At 41.2% G+C, this 20,250-nt stretch overlaps 2 protein-coding genes across 6 annotated transcripts in view; one reads left to right on the top strand and one right to left on the bottom strand.

The window, feature by feature from the left end:
* Positions 1-18: 18 nt before the first annotated feature.
* fzd6 (frizzled class receptor 6) lies at positions 19-12,329 on the bottom strand. Of its 3 annotated transcripts, none has more exons than XM_026184237.1 (8): positions 11,985-12,329; positions 10,306-10,725; positions 5,003-5,196; positions 4,343-4,919; positions 3,812-4,234; positions 2,485-2,633; positions 1,963-2,367; positions 19-1,821 (listed from the first exon to the last, which is right to left on the bottom strand). In XM_026184237.1, the coding sequence occupies exons 2-8, from the start codon at positions 10,489-10,491 to the stop codon at positions 1,656-1,658; spliced, it is 2,100 nt and encodes a 699-aa protein (XP_026040022.1). In that variant the 5' UTR covers positions 10,492-10,725; positions 11,985-12,329; the 3' UTR covers positions 19-1,655. The 3 variants fall into 3 exon arrangements, with proteins under 3 accessions (XP_026040022.1, XP_026040024.1, XP_026040023.1); XM_026184239.1 differs by having other exon boundaries at positions 3,815-4,234; positions 11,985-12,328; XM_026184238.1 differs by lacking the exon at positions 11,985-12,329 and adding an exon at positions 11,786-11,919.
* Positions 12,330-12,926: 597 nt separating this feature from the next.
* klhl32 (kelch-like family member 32) overlaps positions 12,927-20,250 on the top strand; it is a 41,318-nt gene continuing 33,994 nt past the window's right edge. The window contains exons 1-3 of one of the 3 annotated variants that reach the window (XM_026184451.1): positions 12,927-13,127; positions 14,432-14,547; positions 18,349-18,526. In XM_026184451.1, the coding sequence (XP_026040236.1) occupies positions 14,525-14,547; positions 18,349-18,526 (201 nt within the window). In that variant the 5' untranslated portion in view covers positions 12,927-13,127; positions 14,432-14,524. Of the gene's footprint in view, positions 13,128-13,148; positions 13,659-14,431; positions 14,548-18,348; positions 18,527-20,250 lie in introns of those variants that run through there. The other 2 variants (XM_026184452.1, XM_026184454.1) reach the window with 2 other exon arrangements.

Here is a 20,250-nt window from a genome sequence, read left to right as displayed (position 1 = left end):
AAAATGAAACAACAGTGGTAGAAAATTATATTAAAAAGAAAAAAAAAGTTCACAAAAATGTTTGGAGTACTGATAAGACTACAGTAGAGCTACATACGTCATAAGAAAGACCCTCATCCACATGTCAGAATAGGAACATAACATAGAAAACATACAAGATTCCCTTTTAGTGTTACTGAAACTGTCCTTTCACTCCCAAATAAATCTATGTAAGTGAACTGAGGGGTAGCTCAGTCCCTTACACAGCACACAGACAGCACAGTAAGGCACTCCTAATGAATCACAGATGTTGTTCTGGAGGTACTTGAAGTAGAGATGCTGCATGTGGTCTTTTTTTTATTTTAACAAAAATGATCACAAAACTAATCTTTCTATTTATTTATGACAACTTAGTAATCAGTGGATAATGCTACTAATGACAAATAGTGCAAAACTTGTTTTGTTTCGTCGATTTCATACACTGTTGATACTATAGGGATATCGTGATAACTATATATAACCCTGGTATCAGAAAATGAAATATCATGATTATGGTTTTACAGAAATAAAACATTCCCCCACCATGTCCATGCACTCGTACTTTCAGTTTAAATCCACGTTCCAATCTTAATTTCTGCCTTTAAGTTTTAAAAAAACATGAACTCATGCATTAGATTTTCAATCATTTCCAACTAATCAATTTAGTAAAAAATTGAACTTAAAGGTGCTCTTTCATCAATATTCCAAAAGAGAAAAGTAACACAGTAATAAAAAGTAAAGATGAACTTGATCGATAGTATTATTGAAATAAGTCAAGTTCATTTTGTTCATTTTCTGTTGGTATTTCAATGATGTCATAGATTTCTCTAGCCACAGTAACTATGAAGTAAAACTCAGATATCATGACAAGATTTTCTAAGCAAAAATACATTCTTTTAGAAAGCTTCAAAGCTGTATTTCACCAAAATTCACAGCTTTGAAGACAGTTCAGCACAGCATGCATTTCTGTAACAAAAACATGGAGAAATGACCAGAAAATGGAAAAATATGTCTCTTTTAAGAAAAGTATTCAAAATAAAATCACAAGTTCTCTGAAAATCAGCTATATCAAGTTTAAGAGTACGCCTCAAAGGAGTGACACACAGTGTGTTTTACAGGATGACGTTTTAAGAACAATAGGACATTTAAAGACACTTTATCACAGGAAGACTTTCCTTGGATTCAATATTTGGCAATATTTTCACCTTAACAATTAAACTCTCAGTGTGGCGACCAGTCCAGTGAACGACTAAATATATGAGATATAAAAAAAGAGAATATTTACATAAATATTGCAATCGTTTACTAGCATGCATATATGCCACTGAAATCACAAGTTATAAAACAGCAGACTCAATGCATGTAGCTGTGCTGCTGCAACATTCAGGTCAAACACTGAGTAAAGCTGGAAGACAAAGTCATGACTTAAACAGACTAAATCGTCAAACACCGTTAGATGTGGGCTAACCCTCAGAACATCTGAAATACAAGTTTTGGTCTGTTTCCATTCAGTCACTCCAGTGTATTCAATAAAATCCCACAATGGGAACAACAACCAGCATCAAGCATGACTCCCATGTGACTGGTGTCATGGATGGGTGGATGGATGAGCAGACAAATTTGAAAGGTCAGATATCTCAGCAGCTGCTGTCCTTTGGGTCCTTGCGCTCCTCAGGCACCTGGAGCACCATCTGGTGGCTGGCGTCTTGGAGGCTGCTGGTGTGTGCTGGGTTTAAAGCTGAAAGCTGTTGCTTCTCACAGGGAATGTGCCTGACCTCTGATAGCTCGCTCCTTGGAGTTGCCCTAAAACCAGCCAGGACACATCACAGATTACTGCTGGTTAATGCTTGTCTGATGTTGCAGTGCATGTAATGTAAGGAACTGTACATATACAATCAATTTTTTAACATTTCAAAAATGGCATCTCACACCTCTCCTACTTACCTCCCATCTGCCACTCTGTGCAAGCTCTCTGAGCGACTGCTGACTTTACTGGAGCTCCCCGTTTTGCTGCGTCTCTCCCCCCCATCCCTCTCTCTTTCCCTATCTCTCTCCCCTCTCCTCGAGCTTCGACTGGAGGTGCCTCGGTCCAGGTGTTCCCTGGCTGAGGTCTCAGACAGTGAACCTTGCATGTGGGGCTCATGGTTGCCTAAGGCAGAGGTGCCTTGATTGCTGGTGGTGGAGACACTGGTGGGCGTGACTCCGGTACTCGTGCCCATGGACTTGGAGATGACCTTGAGTTTGTGGGAGCTTGGTTTGTAGTGCTTCTTCTTGTGCTGAACCCGGTTGTTGTGCTTTAGGAAGAACTCGCAGGACTCCTGGAGCACCCGACGGCTCTCGCTGATGGGGCTGTGGGTCACATGACATGGCATTAAACACATGATCTAGAATACTGTATTCTCACTCCATCAGTGACTGTGTGAAAGATCTTCCACGTGTTTTGCTGTGGTCAGAGTTGTGTCTTACTCTTTATTGCGGGTCCTGTTGAAAAAGTAGGCCCACTCAGAGCAGGTCTTCTTACTGCTGACCCAGAATACTGCAGATATGCCAACCACCAATGTCATCAAGTATTTCACCAGAAACAGGGAGAGGTCAGGGCGTTCATGATCTGTGGTCTAAAACAGTAACAAACTCAATGGTAATGAGATCCTTGTGATTTAGAGCAACTGGTTAAATAAAAAAATTCAATTTCTTACTTAAGACAAAGTCAAGCATTTCCAGTACAGGCATCAGGTACTGACTGTCAAAACAAGACTAAGCTATTTCCCACTGCAGCGCTTATAAGCTCACGTATTGTATCTTCCACATACCATACAGATATCCACTGATGTATAATTCTTGCACTACTAAAGCACTTCTAATGAATTTGGACCACACCACCAAATGACCGAACATGGGCACTACATGCTGTATGAAACAACGACAGGACAAAGACCTGGCCACTGAAATATCTGAAGGTGTGCGGCAGACTGCTTGGGAAATACAGTCGTCCTCCACCAGTTCCTGAGCTTGGAGAGACTCCTGTTGGAAAACCTTGAATTTTGGTCGCTCCTAAACAGAAGTCCGAACAAACTGGTGCTCAACTGGCTTGATTGAGGAAAAAATGGTTAATAATGTCCATATGTTTTGGACTTGCACCTTTATGTTTTGGGGATTTGTGGGAATTATTTCTAAAGTCTTTTGCTTTAATGTTTGCAGAAGTTTGACATTACTTTATGTTGGATACACCCCCCATTACAAGATGCTGTGTTAGTGTTAATGTTGTCAAACATATCCTGAGACATGACATATTGTATACGGCTCCAAAGAGAATTGTGAGAATAACAGAGGGAGAAACAGTGTGCTTATTTGGCCCTTGAGACAAACTGATGATGCCAATTTTTTCTCCCCACCATCTTTTTTAAAATTTATAACCCTGCATTAAATTGTGATTCATCTAAAGACCTCTTGTTCTTTGTTTTTATTTATTTTAATGTGGAAAAATTATATTTAATAAATTAAAGAAAACTCATGTATTCTGCACTACATTTTTGAGGTACCGCAGCTTCTAAGACGTCTGTTACTTCCACACTGATCTGTCATAACAGTCTTGATTTTGGAATCCCTGTACTCTGCAGGACATTATAGATATTTAATAATTGGGATTTTTAAACAGATGAGCCTTTTGGATCCTTCTGAGCCCTGATCAGTTTTATGAAATTTTCACTGTGCTTTGGTTTTGCCCTTTTTCAGCAGTCTAAAAAAGCTTGTCCTAAACTTTCACCCCATCTTTACTGAATGAATAAGTCACAACAACCTGGTTTAAGCAGGGGATGCTATACTCCTGGCAGCGGTCGTTTATCCAGGTGTTCTCCCAGCTGCTGCGGTGGCTCTGTTCGTAGGTGTAGCAGGCTAGCAGGGTGACCAGCGGGACCAGGTAGAGGCAGCTGAACACGCCGATGCGAATCATGAATTTCTTAAGCTTCTCCTGGTTGCGCTCGTCGTGCTGGATGACCTGTCGGACGTGATTCAGAGAAACGATACCTGCCAGGATGAGGAAGAGGCCGACTATGACGCCCACGCACAGTGGCGCCAGTACAAAGTAGCGCAGCGCATCCAGGTCGTAGAGCCCCACAAAACAGACTCCGCTGATGTTGTCTCCTTCAACTTTGTTCAGAGCCAGCAGCATGACAGTGAGTGCCCCAGGGATCCCCCAGGCAGCAGAGTGGAACCACACCTTAGACAAAATAAAAATATTGACTGAGCTGTAACTGCACATATTTCCTTGTTGTGTTTGCTTCCTATTTGCTACTAGGAAACAAACCTAAATACTTAAGAACCTTACCGCTTTCTTCTCAATGGCCTCACAGCTCCACTTGGGGCCGGCTGCCAGGAACCAGGTGATGGTGAGTATAACCCACCAGACGATACCGGCGATGGAGAAGAAGTAGAGAAGCATAAAAAGCAGAGTGCAGCCTTTGCTCTGAGAGCCCAACACCACTGTGTCAACCCCAGCAGGATGGGCCGCTTTGATGCAGGCTGCATTGTTTCCCAGCAGGAAGCCGATGAAGTATATGAGCGAGACAAAGCTATAGCACACAGCATAGAAGATTATGGGCCGCTCTGGGTAACGGAAGCGTTTGACGTCAATAAGGAATGTGAGGAAGGTGAAGAGTGTAGCACCCAGGCAGATGATGGAGCACACACCGATGAAGCTCTTTGCAAATTCTATGTCGTGGGGTTTGAAGTACATGTTGGAGCAAGGTGGAGCACAGTCCTGGGCGCCTAGGAATGATGAGCCATGACCTGGCTTGGTCTTTAGCTGCAATGGGCACCAGAAGCCCAGCTCTCTCTTAGCGGATGAGGAGATTGCTGGGGTGGTTAAAGGGGCTGGAGAACCAGGCACACTGCAAGGGTCCAATCTAAAGCATAAATAACAATATAACAGGATAAGTGCCTCAACATGAATTGTGGGTAATGAAACCGGGGAAGGATATTTTCTTACTTTTCACACATTTCAGGAGGCCAGGGGACATCAAAGGTGTGGATGTTCTTCTCACAGTCGGACCGAACAGCATTGCACTGCTCCCTGCAGGGGTGGATCACCTTATTCTCCTCGGTGCATGCTGGGATAAAGACTTGGCACAGGAAGTGGTGGACATCTGGAGAGCACTTCAGGTTTATCAGGGGCATAAATGGCTGAAATTGAAGAGATTAAACATACTATATTAAAAATCGGTTTTCCATTATAACAACTATTATTGCACTCTGTTCTTCCATTACGTTTAGATGCAAGTTACATCACCTGAGAACTTTGAATATACTGATAGATTTGAAGGCTTGACAGCCCTACTCGTGACCTGAACACTCACATGTGCGTGCATGAGTTATATAGCATTCCCTAAAGAAACCTTTGAAGTAGCTTAAATCTAAGTTTTCCAGCTATAACTTTTCTTTGAAGAGCTTCCAAAGCATTTTCATGATGTTACAGCTATGTACAGTCTGCCTACACTGGTGAATCCAGTATTTCCACAGACTGTGCTGTGCTGGGGGAGTAGGTGTAGGTAGCAGTCTGCACAGTTTGAAGTTTTTAAACATTTTTCTCTGAAAAATAGACAGACAGTAACCTGTAAGATTGTGAAATTACTTTTGTAAATGCAACTGGAAAAGAGGCATAAATATAATGATTTTACTTGTGTTATAAGTGCAGTCTGCATGACTGGACATTGTAATATAATAAGCACTGAGATTACAAATGATCAGGGTAGCAAAAGCTGGTGAAAATATTTATGCTACATAAGCAACAGTACACTATAGTAACACACAAAACTGTCCATTCATCGGCCGGAAACCATGATCAACCAGAGCATTGGAAGGGGGGGTATAGGTGGCAGGAAATGAGAGTGCGGACATTTGGAAACAACCAGGGACAGGCCAAGAAAGCTGGAATGCACAGAGCTGTTCATGGGAAGGTTGCTGAGGATATGTGTGGAGGACAGCCTTATTATTTTTGGATCGACACCAGCTACATCACTTGGAGTAATATGCATGTTCAATACATAACCAGTTAATAGTGACAGGCATGCATTAGCACAGACTAAGTGTGTTGTGCTGTGTTGTATTGTGTGTATTTCAGAGTACTCCACACTCTCGACCTCATCACTGGATAGCTTGCTGTAAATCTAAACTGCCGATATGCGCAAAGGAAATCCACACGACCACACTTGAGCATATTGCACTAGTTGATGTTTTCTCTTCTCTGCTTTTTCTGGCTCCAGGCCCACATCTCTGGGCCCTGGGCTTGCCCCCTCAGACATTAAGCGTCCTTGTTTCTCTCCTCTGGAGGTCCTGGACTTGAGGCTCCTCGTGGCTGAACAATCTGACCTTTATTTTCTTTAGAGCACTTACTGTAAAAACTGCCCTCATTTCAAAAACCTTCCAACAGGATCAGCTGCAAAATTTGAGCTGATTTGCTCTTTAGGGCAAAATCCTTCGGAGAGAATTTCTGCACAATGTACTTTAAGTATTAAGTGAAGTTTTGTTTTGTTTTGTTTTTTTAAAGATGACTCTTACTTTTCAAAGTTTTACTCAAACTTTCAAGGCCCCCGAGTGTCCGTTATAGTGTGTCAGTTTGTCTTTCCATTCTCTCTATATTCTAACACTTCAAAGTTTTTGCTCTTTCCAAAGCTGGCAAACACTAGTGGAAGGGCAGGAAAAGGTTAGCCCTCCTCCGGAAAATCCTACTGATAGGCTGGACTGTGCCCAGAATAAAGCAGAAACCTGCCTGATTCCAACGTCAGAGCTTTGTGATAAATCATTGCACATGTTCAAAGCGGGCTATGTTTAGTATTTAACGTTGAATGAAGGCCAGAGAGTGTAAGCCTGTCACCTGGGAGACAGGACTGCGGAGGTAGGACCGTGTGTGTGTGTGTGTGTGTGTGTGTGTGTGTGTGTGTGTGTGTGTGTGTGTGTGTGTGTGTGTTGGGGGGGTATTAAGAGACAGAGGATACTCCTTGTGGTATGCACAGCAGGCTTTGTGTGCGACTGGGTGTGTCCCTCCCCTTCCTCCAGAAATCAAAGAGCCCTCACAACAAAGTCACTGAAGTTGCCCGTGGCCAAGGTTGCCATGAAATAAGAAGCTGATACCTTTGCCAGATGCCACACAAAAGACTCCTACAGATCATGCTCAACACTCCACACCAAATGCACGTAACCCAAACCCCCAGGAATGCCAGGAGACAGGATGCAACAGCTAGAGAAACATTTCTGCTGAGGATATGTGCAAGACAACAAATGGTCTTAAAGCACATTAGCCAAAGTGCCACAGGGTTGACGGAGCAAAGCTGAAACACCAGTTACACAAACTTAGACTTTAGTCACAGCAAAGGGTGGTGATTAAAGAGAACACTACTAGTCTGAAGAGAAGTCAAATTTAAGATTAGAATTCTCTAAATCTGAGCAGATATTAAGCATATTTTTCCACTATGAAAAAGAAGACTGATTTCTGTATTCTATGCATGGAAGAAAATTTTAATCTGCAGGGTGTAAATCTCTAATTACACCAGTTCAGTGTCATTTGAGAGTTACTGTTGCTAAGAGATGGTCTACTGACTTCTGTTGTGTAATACTGACTGGAGCACATAACAGCCCAGTACAGTCTATAAACCTTTATACAAGAGCACAGCTTATAGGTGCTTCTACGTATACAGCTAGACTTCTTAGCTTGTGTTAGATTTTTCCTAATTTGTTGATGCCAACAAATGATCAGACAGTTATATCACAACAACAGGTCCTTGAGCTCAGCCCAAATGTTACACTGTGATCTGAATCATGACCTGAATTTACACAATAAAGGGACAGGAGATTTTCCCGCAGTTTCGAATGATGAAGACAGAATTTTGGAGAAATGAAAAAAAAAAACAAACAACAACCATCAAACATATATATGATTGTGCTTTCTGTTATAATTGTACGTTTATTCTGTTGAAAACAAACACAATTAAGTCGTTTTTCTTCCTGAATCAAGATTACCCATATGGAAAAGATATATATAAATCTTATAAAGTTTGTATCTGTCTTGTGTGAAACTTGTATGAAAAGCATATAAGAGTGAAAACAGATATAAGATCCCTTGAAAAATTATATAGTGAAACTTGTATGTTTTGGATACTTACTAAAACAATGTACAAAAGTAATGAGAAAGTGGCCACTTTCATGAGTAATCACATATAAGTTTTTACTATTTCTTTTCCATATGGGTATACACTGAATTACCACTGGATATTTTGAGCCAATCTGGATATTGACTTTTGAAAGTTCAAAAACCCTGATAACATGTTTGCATATGGTATTTTAAACATACCTGAAAAATGCCGATAATAATGTTCCAAAACCGATAAAGGCGTTACTTACATAAGGATAAATTAACTTAGCTTGGATTCGGATTACATGCCTCATTTCAACCATTCATCAGTCATCCAGGTGTTAGTCAGAACATCACCCACTAATTGGATGGAAAAGTGGTCACGCAATAACAGTCAATACCAAGACCAAATGCACCCCATAGCCACCTATACTTACATGCAATCGCATGAGTGCGTGCAAATGAAGAAAAAAACCCTAAACTGATTTGACTTATCAGAAGATCAACAAGAAACCCACAAATTGCAAAAGTAATGAGCTGAAAAATGTTGATTACCCTAAAAAAGAAAGCTGCCTCTCAGCTTAGCGTGCAGAATTAGCTGTTGGCTCCACTGATCGGCTGAGAGCCATGGATTTTCTGATAAATACCGTTCCACGTTTACTGTGTGTTGATGGCTATTTCACATCCTTCCATTTCTATTGCATTTTTGCCTCTTTAGCAAAGCCCAGTGGAAATCTTATGGCTGCCAGGGAGAATGGAGTTTTTTGGATTTCTACTTGTTATTAATTAAGTACTTTCTGTTTGGTGTCGCTGCTGCAGGCTTTCGATTATTGTTAGGGTGAGTCTGAGCTGATTTCCTGTAAAGTAAACTGTGAATCTTAGCTCTGGTGATATTGAGTGTTTAATCCCTATTTAGCTTCATTGTTGTCCTATTATGTTGCTGTTCTATTATAGATACTTATTATAGTGATAAGCTCCATTTTGTATAGCTTAAATTCTGGTTCACGCCTTGTGTATTTGTAGTTGTAATAATGTTCTTCCCTGTGTTTTTCTTTGTCTCATTTCTGTATCTGTGGTTTGTGTTTTCTTCTCTTGTAGAACTTTAAGTCTGCTTTGGTTATTTCCTCTTTAGCTTTGACAGTTTATTTTCTTCACGTCCTGTGTGTTGCTTCCTGACGGTCTCCTCCAGGTTGTGCTCAGCTGTGTGTAATTACTTACACCTGTGTCTCGTCTCCCTCCTGTCTGATATTCCTTAATCAGCCTCCAGAATAAAAATCGTCCTGGCCTTCTCTTTGTTGTTTTCTCTGCTTAGTTCTGTGCACAATTCTGTGAAATGACTGTGGATGCACCTGTTTTGCTCCCCATCTGGCCTCTTGTTTTTGTGATTTTTGGACTTTGGTTTTGGACTTAGTCAGTGATTAAAGCTTGTGACACATTTTTGTTATAACTAAGAATGTTCTTCTTTCTTAACTTCTTTTACTTGTAAGAGGAACCCTAAGCAGAGCCTTCTTCTACCGCAAAGGTTTCTTAAAAGCCTCCCTTTAGAATTTAAGTGGACAGATTCACAGTTTAATCACTCGCTATTTCTTTTAACAATCAGATGTGATTTGTGGACAAACTGTGGCTGGTAAATACTGTGTGTCAGTTGAAGTCCATTACAAAATGGTAATTATATTTCAATCAATATGTGCTTCAGTATGGGCTGAGAGACACCGTCAATTAGTAACCGGAGCCACAAACAGCGCTGATGGCACTAATAATGACAATTATATGGACATGATATTCATCATCGCTGAATGTGGCCTGAAGTATAATTTCCAATTATAAGGAGAGGAAGCGTTTTTTCAACGTTCCATGGAAACCAAGACTGATGAGAACCTTTGAGGTGGGCCAGAGGCTGCCTGGATAAGTCAATAAACTCTGCATTAGCCCAATATACACTTTGAACAAATTCAGCCTAATTTTACATAAATTCTACTAGAATTTAAAATAAGTTCTGTGGGGTTGAATCATTTTTGACAATTGTTCACATGCTTAGCTTGCTTGGCCCGCCTAATCTATAAAACACTGGACCTTTAAATAAAAATGAATCACTGTATGCTTGCACGATGCATAGGCATACAGATTTCTACAGATAAATGTTGTGTAATGTTACGAGGGCTCACCTGCATGCGGTTGTATGCGATATCCTGATCATAGTGGCCCATCATGTTGGGGAAGAAGGTCATGTTGTAGGACGTCTCCAAGCACCGATGCACTCTGATAGGCTCACACGTAAACAGGCTGTGGGCATGACAGCTTCCCACCCACATCAGTGCCAGGCACACCCACAGTGGTCCTGGCATCAGCATTGTGATGAGTGAGTAGGAGTGGGCGTGTGCACAGTTCTTTTTTTGTGTGTGTATAAACTAATTCGAGTTTCTTTTTAACTGCGTGCGAGGACGTCTTGGCCTGGTTCAGACTGTCATCCGTGTATCATTCCTCCCAGGGACATCTCAGTGGAGCTGGTGGGCGCTGCAGCAGGTAGAATTTCTTCATGGTGAGTCAGCAAGTGCCTATAGGCCACAGATAGGAATTCCACATCCCTGAAAAGAAGGTACTTATTGTGACACAGGTTTATATTTTCAGACACACAGAGAAGTGGACGCACAAACCGAATTTTCAGCAAGATATCCCTTCAGAAATCCCAGCTTAGGAGGTTTTTCTTTTTCAATAGTACCTCATTTACTGCACAATTTCAGTTTTAGGAAAACAACCTGGCATGCATTGTTCCGTCACTTAAAAAATAAACACATTTTCATGATTTCAGTGCATCCTTACAAGTCCGTTGAGGTCTTAAAATCTTTGAGAAGTTTAGTTTGGGAAGCACTGCTTAGAGACTCCTCAGTCAGATGGAATCAAGCTACCAAAATCCAGTCAATCCCCACGCAGGCTTCGAGTGCATGCTTTTTACACAGGGTGGGGAATGCGCAAGATCCATGCTGATTCAGAAGAATGAGTCTCGGCTTGTTGATGCACATTAAACTTCACATTAAAGTGTCAGAGTTCCACATACACACTTGGTTTACGAGCCACTGAGAAACCTGAACGGCAGACAGCCTGCTGTACTTTCCCACTGATGTTTTGCCTTTCATAAAAACAGAGTATGTGTAGGTTTAGGCTTGTTCCTGGTGACCTAACAAGGGGCCCACAGATTATGCATTTATTTGATATAACTTCTGGTTATATTCTGAATTTTAACAATTTGAGCAAAGCTAGCTTTGGATCAGTTTGCACAGAATTCTTGTCCATTGAGACTAAAGAGACACATCGTTTATATAGGTACTCGTCTCTCTGATGATTATCTTATCACTGATGATAAGCGCTTAATATTACCGCATCCCTTTTTCCACGTACAACAAAATTCAGCAGTCCTCAAAGTACAGCATGTAGTCAAGGAGGTTCATAGTGCTAAAGTAGCTAAAAAGTAATTTACGCTTAATAAGCCCTTTGGTTAGCATATTAGCGATATACCAGGAATAGTTAGCAGGGTAAATATTTGACACGTTCCACCAACACTTCGACATACCATGCAGACATGGCTACAAACAGACATAATAAGTTGATATTACTGTCCAATTACTTGCATATGTCAAAGCTAATTACGTTTTAACTCAATACGCGAGTCCACGGCGGCCAGGAAAGCCGTTTGTTTCCCCGTAAATGACACACCAGCTGTGGGGAGACAGTGCAGTCAACATCCCTGCCTCGGTCGCTGCCATGGGACAAGGGGCCGAAACAACTTCGCCACAACCAAGCAGAAAGAACCCATGAGGGGGTAAAAATGCGAAACACGAAAACTTACCCCCAAATACCCAAGAGTTAGCTGACTTTATGAATAGTTGCAGGATCTGCCCGGTGAGGAATTTGGTAGCGTGTTTCCTGAGATAAGCTCCCGCACCTTCCCACCAACTATTCCCGTCCTGCTCTGAACTAAAGATGCTTTCAGGTGCAATTGGAAATATGAAGTGTTTTTTTTGTTTGTTTGTTTTTTTAAGTTAAAATCTAAGTTTCACGGTAGTTTGTGGGTGGGAGACTTCATGTGTATAATAGCCTTTTATATTAAAAAAAATTAAAGGGCAAGTTCATCTTTAAAAGAGTGGCGTACTGTACATACTAACTTTACAGGTCACTAAACTAGCAGTTGAATGCCCCAACGAGAGTAACAATGTCAGTATAGACAGGAAGCACTTAAACGCCGCGTACGTGCAGACGGCAGATAAAGGATGAAACAATGCAAAATACAGCTGAGAGGGTTTATTAACAAACACCAACTTTTCTATTTTTTTACAACAATCATAACTTATAGAATATAATTCTATAATTTCTGTATTTTCCACAATTACCACTAGATGGAAGTGGGTGATTTTACCATTTAAAAATGTGTCATGATGTTTTGCAAGTGACAAAATGCAGTCGTATACAGATAAAACTGCACTGACGTTTCCTGTAATACTGATATCAAAAATATAAGGGTAACAATGATCTCACAGATGCGTGCAACTACACAGTGTTATATTTCTTCTTTTGCTACTTTCAGTGGAGCAGCGTAGTATCGCCAAATTTGCCGGGCACCCCGTGGAAATCCTATGAGGACCCCTGGTGTCCCAGTAGTGTCTACAATACTGCATGTAGCACACGCAGAGGCATCCCCAACAATTTGCCATGCCTCAATTATCCACCTGGAGGCGCTCTCTCCCGACTGTGTCCATATTCATGTGACCTGCCGTGGAGAGGCGGGGTTATAATGTAACAATTTAGGTCCTACAGTGTAACCAATAAAGTGTTGCTGATAACCCTGCGCATCTGGTCGCCGCTGCACCCTCCCTTCGTGTCGCAGCTGATTTTAAAAAAAGGAGCCCAACCTCGGACATCAAATGATCAAATGATCTGTAACGGAGGCGCCGCCAGAGGGGGACGGGACTGACTCATAACACATTCATATGAGGTGCGTAAGCTTGTGGCACATTGAGAGAGGAGGAGGAGGGGTGAATACTGTAAATTCCTCCAAAGCCGTGAGGTGCTCTGGGTAGGATTTGGTACAGATCGTGTGCTTGTGCTCTGCGAAGGATGCAACAGGATATTCTGCTCGCACAGGAGAGGTTGCTCTCTTCACCGTCCCCGTAGTTTGTGGACCGAGGCGCTGGCCTGTTGCTAGGAGACCTTTTGACAGCTGGGAGCTTTTTTTCTTATTATTTTTCTTCAAAGTGACACTTAATGCACTAAGGGTATCTGCTTATCTGGCAACCCAAACCTTCCCTCCTCCTCCTCCTCAATTCAGCTCCCTCGCGCGCTTTTCGTGCGTAAATCCTAATTGTCTTCTGTGCGTAAAAGACAACATTTGCACTGTGGTCGTTTTCGGTCAGGAGATTACAGTGTTTTGCAGGGAACAATGGCCTAGTTGTTGCGATTATCAGATCCTAAATTTATCCGCCTTCCGGACGTGTTTAACCTCTCCCACTGCTCATTTTTTCACTTGGTAAGATAATTTTTAGATATATGTTATGAAAACCTCGTATTCTAACAGCACTGAAGACATTTAGGGAGACAAGGAAGTTATGATTTCCAATTTTATTTGCTTTTGATCACACGTTTTTAGCATGTGTTCAGCTGGACTCAAGGGTAATGTAAGTAACACTTACCTGTGGCTATACATCTGAAGGTCAGTCGTGAATGGATCGATAAGTAAACCTCACTGAGGATGACACCTAAACCAGCAGTACACTCGGCTCTATCAAATAAACTGCAAACATACAGAGGCTTGCTTCTGTAAAACAGGTGTATGAGAAGACCCAGGTCAGCTTATTATTTGTACACTAAGCGAGTGGGGTTTCAATCAGAGTATCCAGAGCAGCTTGGATTTCCGAGTGACCTCTCTGTGCTGCTGGACATTATCTGTGGGATATCAAGATTCAGGTGTGTAGCACATTATGTCAAGGTTGTAGCTACACCAGAAGGACTTGGTGTAATTTGGACTCCCAGCTTGTTCAGAGAAGTGCTGACCTTGTTGATTCACTTCACTGAAGCCTAGCTGCCTGTGGCTGTCGCAGTCCCCGGGCTTTACAAGAAAAGGCCTTCAAAGAACAGCTCTAACAATTGTCAAAGTCAACAGAGAATGGAGAGAAGGGAGAAGTCAGCATTAGGCGTAACGTGTGGTAGCATCCCTTCACACGTCGCACAGGAGGCTGTCACATTGTGGCTTTGTTGAGTAGATGGACTGAGTGAAGCTGACATGCTGTTCTGTCCTATCAGGCTGATGTATGTGCCCAGTGAGGAGACTACAGTCCTCAGGAGCCACATAGCACCTCCCCTCCACCTCCATCTTAACTTCCTTTGTAAGAGGGTATGCCTTCTGAACCGAGCCTCAGGTAGGTCCGCACATCTAAAGCTCATGGCAAAAATAGACAATAACCCTTAAGGAACCGTTACTGTGTATGCACCTCCTGTGGCTTATCAGGAGGTAGAGCGGGCTGTTCATTGATTGGAAGGATGGTGGTTTGGTGTACGCATGTATGGGTGAATGTGGCTACTGGTGTAACAGTGCTTTGAGTGGTCAGCTAGACTAGAAAACTGCTATGTTAATGAGAATCCAAACACAGAATCAACTGACAGTTTCAAACAATGCTGACATTATCCACTTCTTTATTTTAAGCTGAGAAAGATCTATTTAGGATCGATTTGTTGTTCAATAACCGTGCTTGGAGAGCGCAGGCTCTACTAGCTTTCTCTATCTTTCTCTCTCTCCTGGACTGTCCATTCAGTGTCTTTTTTTATCTAACTTAATATATGGATGTAGACAAGGTTATACGAGCGACAATCCACCTATCTACCTAAGAGCCCAATCCGTTGTACCAAACCTACTTACTAAACCTTCAAAAACAGGTCACAGTTGTATTTTCTTTTAGTTTAATCAAATAGAAGGAAACATCTTTTTATTGTGTTATCAGGGAGTCTTTTTTTAGCAGCAGGATGCTGCACGTGGGATTTACTTGGAAAAAGAACTCCAGCATCTACACTGATTGCTTCATTACCTAGCCTTCCGACTCTGTGGTTTATTTATATGTTTAATAGTTTTTGGACACTAAATGAAGCTCGGAGGCAGGGAGAAATAATCAAGTGCTGATTTTGGCCTTTTCAAGAAATAAGAATATGTTGCAATAAACTATTTTCAAACTGAAATCTACTTTTAGCCTTTTAAAGCCAACATATATGGCATCGTAACATTTCTGACTGTTGCAGTCCTTGCGGTGGTACTTTAAGAGTAAACATTGGTGTACTTTAAATTTTAAAGCTGTTTTACACATCATACTTGGGTAATTAGAGAAAAAATAACCTCTGACAACATTATTTCTTTATTTTTTTGTGAGCTGGTAAATTGCAACTTTTGTAACACAAACAAAATATGACACACTGTGAAATGTAGGACACAGATTCTTTTGCAATATGACCCATTCTGAGGGCAGTTTAGCCACATTATTGTTCTTGTGTTGCTTTAGTTTTCACCATTCGGCTAACAGTTTTGTCCTAATATGTTCATTTCATCCTTATACTCTCTTCTTGGAATGTAAAAACCTTTTACTTTAAATTATGGCAATCCCCCCCCCCCCCCCCAAAAAAAAAAAAAACAAACCTACCAAACAAACAACCTGAGTCATCTTTTATCCTACCTCAATCCCAGAGCGCATTAACGCATCCGCCCACACACACGCCCATTATTTCCTCTGTCTTACACCCCATCACCATGAAGGTGACAGAGTAAGCCTCTTGGCAGGCAGCATAATTTAAAGTGATGGCCAGGACTGGAAGTGGACATAGATGGATTTGGGTGGACAGACTGGCTTATGAATGGGCATAAGCGGAGAGGGACTGAGGATGAGTTGGAAAATGGGGTATATTTGCTGTTACATGGATCCTCAGCTTTCTGCCAGTCGGGAAAACTCATTTTGACATGTTCTGTGGTCAGCGCGTTTATCCTGTCAGCTAAACTGTGAGATAGACGCTGATGGGTAGGAAGCGCTGTTTTTGTAAGGGTGGGGGAATGGCAAAAATGTAAATCATGGCAAGCCATTGATTGAGTCACTTGTCTAAATTTCTGATGCAATTTTAACAATGGAAATTAAAGATAACTGAATAATGGGGTGTATGCACTTATGAATGTGTTTGTATCTTGTGGGTGGGACTGATTGAAGGGTTTTAGGCTATTTGATTATATTATTCAAATTATTGCTAGTCCTGTGGATGTTTATGTTTAATATTTTGCAGCCTGGTTAATCTTTTGGGTGTACCTGTTCAGGGACTGTAGATGGAAATGAACTAGTAGCGCGATCTGATAAACACCACCCTTTTTTCTTACGAGATCAGTGTTTTTGTGCATAGTCTTTGATAAATCATCTCATAAACTCATATTTTATTCACAATAGAATATAGAAAACACATCAAATGTTTACATTGGGACATTTTACTATTTCATGAAAATGTTAGCCCGTTTTGAATTTAGCAACACGTCTCCAAAAAGTTGGGACGGGCATCCCGAAAGGCTGGAAAACTAAGTGTTACAGAAAAACAAACCAACTGGAGGAACATTTAGCAGCTTAGTGGGTCATCTGGCAACAGGTCAGTGACATGAGGTGCACCATTCTGCAAAAACCTGTGTCTACATATTGTGGAACAAATTCAGAATAATGTGCCTTGATGAAAAATTGCAAAGACTTCAAATATCTGATCATATGTTTTATTGTGAATGAAACATGAGTATGAGATTTGCACATTTTTGTTCACATTTTACACAGCATCCCAACTGTTTTGGAAATTCACTTATATTTGTGCATATTCTATTCACAGAAAGGGATGCTTTGCCACTGTTTTATCATAAATAAAAATATGGGACAAGCTTATGTGCCAATAATGATACTAACCAGAAAAGTTAAAGCATGACCAAAGTCTTTACATTTAATTCTGAGAAGGCTAATGAATGTTGTAGATAACAAATAATGTAATTATAAAGCAGATATAATAACCTCATGGAGGCAACAAATGCCTCACTAGAGAAAAAACCAAGGATAAATAATTACAATTTATCGCCTGGGAATCATTAATGTTCAAAAAGCCACACTAAATTCTAGGTACAGGGACATTAAATTCATATTAATATGGACTGGACTGGCATGTAGATAGCACTTTTCTGGTCTGACTGCTCGAACCATTCTACTCTATAAGCCACATTTAGCTTTTTCACACACTAATTCATGCAGCACTTAAAGACACACCTACAGCCATTTTTACAATCACTAATTAACCTAGCATGCATGTCTTTGGAGTGTGTAAGTAAGCTGGAGTACCCAAGGAAACATGAGCAGGCAAACAAGCTAAGCAGGCCCCAGATAATCAGGAGATTTAAACCAACTGCACCACCATGCTGCCAAATTATTCAAAAATGTCTTCATCCTCTGGGTTTTGTGGCCACTTCTAGAGAGTTTTATGGCAGAAAACCAACAGTTCCATATAGTTCAGTAAAAAACAAGAAAAATCAGCCTCACGGTGGTGGAAGAGAAAAAATAGGGTATCGTCAATAAGAGTAATCCTGTGTGGACTAATAATAGTTTTAGCGCGTCTGACATTTATAGTAGTTGTCAATACGTGTCTGAACACCAATAGTAAAGTAATCAATGGATACTGATATAGTTGCAGTGGTGTGGTAAAAGGTAGAGGAAACTGGGTTAAGAGATACTTTATGTATGGATAATAATGATACAGCAAGCAACGTTAGCTTGCTGTAGTTCCTTAGCTTAATTCTTGGAGTGTGTGTGAGAGCATTTCATTTCAGTTGTTTGGTGTGATTTTCACCACTGGACATGGGGTAAAAAGTTATGATTTTTCATGTATTTGCTGTGCACATTACATATATTTTAAAAAAAATAGAGATTTTTGTTAAGGTAGGAGTTTTACATGGATATATGTTACTATTGTGCTGTCAAGGTGGTTAAAATGAATGGAATTGTTTAGATTTATTGTAAATGTTTGCTCACAGAAAAGTCTTAATTTGTTTTAATCCATCTGTGGTAAAGGATAAATTATTATTGCTTATTATCATTAGCGCAAAATCTTTGTCTTACCTAGTAAATCCACTAAAATCCAACATCTGTTTTGTATGTCTGTGTGTTGTACACCAGTAGGGAGATGCTGACAGGACAGAGGCTCTGCCAGTCAAAGTCGCACCAGGATTCGGTCCTCTCTGCCCTCAACCAGCAGAGGAAGGATGGCCTGCTGTGTGATGTCACTCTGGTTGCCGGTGAGCAGAAGTTCCACGCCCACAAAGCCGTCCTAGCAGCGTGCAGCGATTACTTCAGGGTGAGTCTAGTTCATGTTAGAGATCTCAAAAACAATTCATCCTGCCAATAAATGAAGTTCTTGAGCAGAGTAGTAGTAGAAGTGTTTGGTTGGAAAATTGGTCATGTTTGCAAGCCCACATGGTGTATTATATGTCACACCAACTGCTACACGTCTTTCACTAACCCACCTGGAACGAGCCCGAGTGTTTGATACCTTTTAAGCCACATACGTTGCTTTAGCTAGGCTTGTGCTGTCAGACAGCCAGGCAGGAGATTTCCTCAGATGGGCCGCACAGGGAAAAGTGCACACATGAGATTTAATTCAGGGACACCAAGCAGATTAGAAGGTAGAAATTAATCCCTGTTGAAAATGAGAGGCAGATTAAATATGTCCAAGTTGCCCGGGGATTATTCCTCCCGTGTGTGTGTGTGTTTGTAGGGTTTTTTTTTTTTTACTTCTGTCTGAAGAGAGTCGAGGGTGGGCGAGTCACACTCCTCTCCTCCTTTTGTTCATCCCCTTCACATTTGTTCTCCTTTTGTTCTTCGGCTCCTTTTTTAAATGCCGCTCTTTCAAGTCCCAGCTGAGCCGAGCAACACTGTTGTTCCAGCGCTCGGATTATTAGATCAGCCTGCTACAGTAAGCAAGAAAAACTCACTCCGCTCCTCTGTTCCTCTGGAGCAGCCTAACAACATTATGTTCATTTTGTCATCTGACTCCACCGCTGGGTTTCATTTACTTCATTTACTGAGGAGATGAAGGGGCCTTGTGTGGGGAATAGCAACTGTGTTTTCCCCCTCGTTCCACGTCTCAGTCTTCTCACACTCAGGCAAACACCTGCACACTTTGCAGTGATTAGAACACATTATGTAGTCCAGCGGGCATGAGGGATTGTAATGAAATACCTGACCAAGCATGAGTTGTGTACCTGGAACTTGTCCTGAATGTGTCACCTGCCTCTTCCAGTCCCATCACATTACTAAGACGTCTGGACAGCTTGGCGAGATACAGCCACAATCAGTCACACCAGCCTCACAAGCACACCGCTGACAGCGAGAAAGTACCCACACACAAAATGTTGTCTGTTCGCCCATCAGTTAGAAAGGAGCCTTTACCAAAAAACAGTCACTATTTTCAATAGAAATGTCACAAACTACACTAAGTAAAAGTCATATATTGCTTTGTGACAACACTATTTAAAAGACTGATCGGTATTTCCTGTAGATCATTTATAGACGATCTCTCCTCTGTCTAATCCAATATAGCTTGATTTGATAATGGCATCTGTTGTAAGTTGATCCCTGTGAGGAAGTTGGTGCGTGGGGATTCAATGTATACTGTGCTATTTGTAGCAAGCTGTAAATAAGTGGAAATAGATTCACTGCTGCATACAAAATTGAAAGTTTGTGAATTCCCCTTTCAGGTATTTATAGTAGCAACAGCTTATTTAGTTTTTTCTTCTGAATACTTTAGAAAAGGAGTTTGCAGGTACTACTGTGGCACTGATGTCGCATTAGGCAGTTGCATTGCATATTATATATCTCCGGACTGCATGCACAGAGGTACAACACACTACATGGACTGCCTGTGGAAAGAGTTGAGCTCTGTTTAACTGAGCTGTATTGATTTCATTTATGAGAATTTGACACTGTTGGGTCTGTGATTCCACAGGCCCCACGGGTTTAGAGACTTATTCCCGTTAACGAAGCAAGACGAACAGCAATCGATCGATTTTACTTGCTAGC

Source organism: Astatotilapia calliptera, chromosome 11, assembly GCF_900246225.1.
Source record: "Astatotilapia calliptera chromosome 11, fAstCal1.2, whole genome shotgun sequence".
NCBI lineage: Eukaryota > Metazoa > Chordata > Actinopteri > Cichliformes > Cichlidae > Astatotilapia > Astatotilapia calliptera.
The sequence above is the reverse complement of the archived record's forward strand: the minus strand, read 5'-3'. Positions and strand labels throughout refer to the sequence as shown.

Coding starts and splice junctions, on each gene's coding strand:
- fzd6 (XM_026184237.1), bottom strand. CDS start 10,491: ATGCTGATGCCAGGACCACTGTGGGTGTGCCTGGCACTGATGTGGGTG. Junction 4,920..5,002: donor CCTCCTGAAATGTGTGAAAA/GTAAGAAAATAT, acceptor TTTATGCTTTAG/ATTGGACCCTTGCAGTGTGC. Junction 1,822..1,962: donor CACAGAGTGGCAGATGGGAG/GTAAGTAGGAGA, acceptor GGCTGGTTTTAG/GGCAACTCCAAGGAGCGAGC.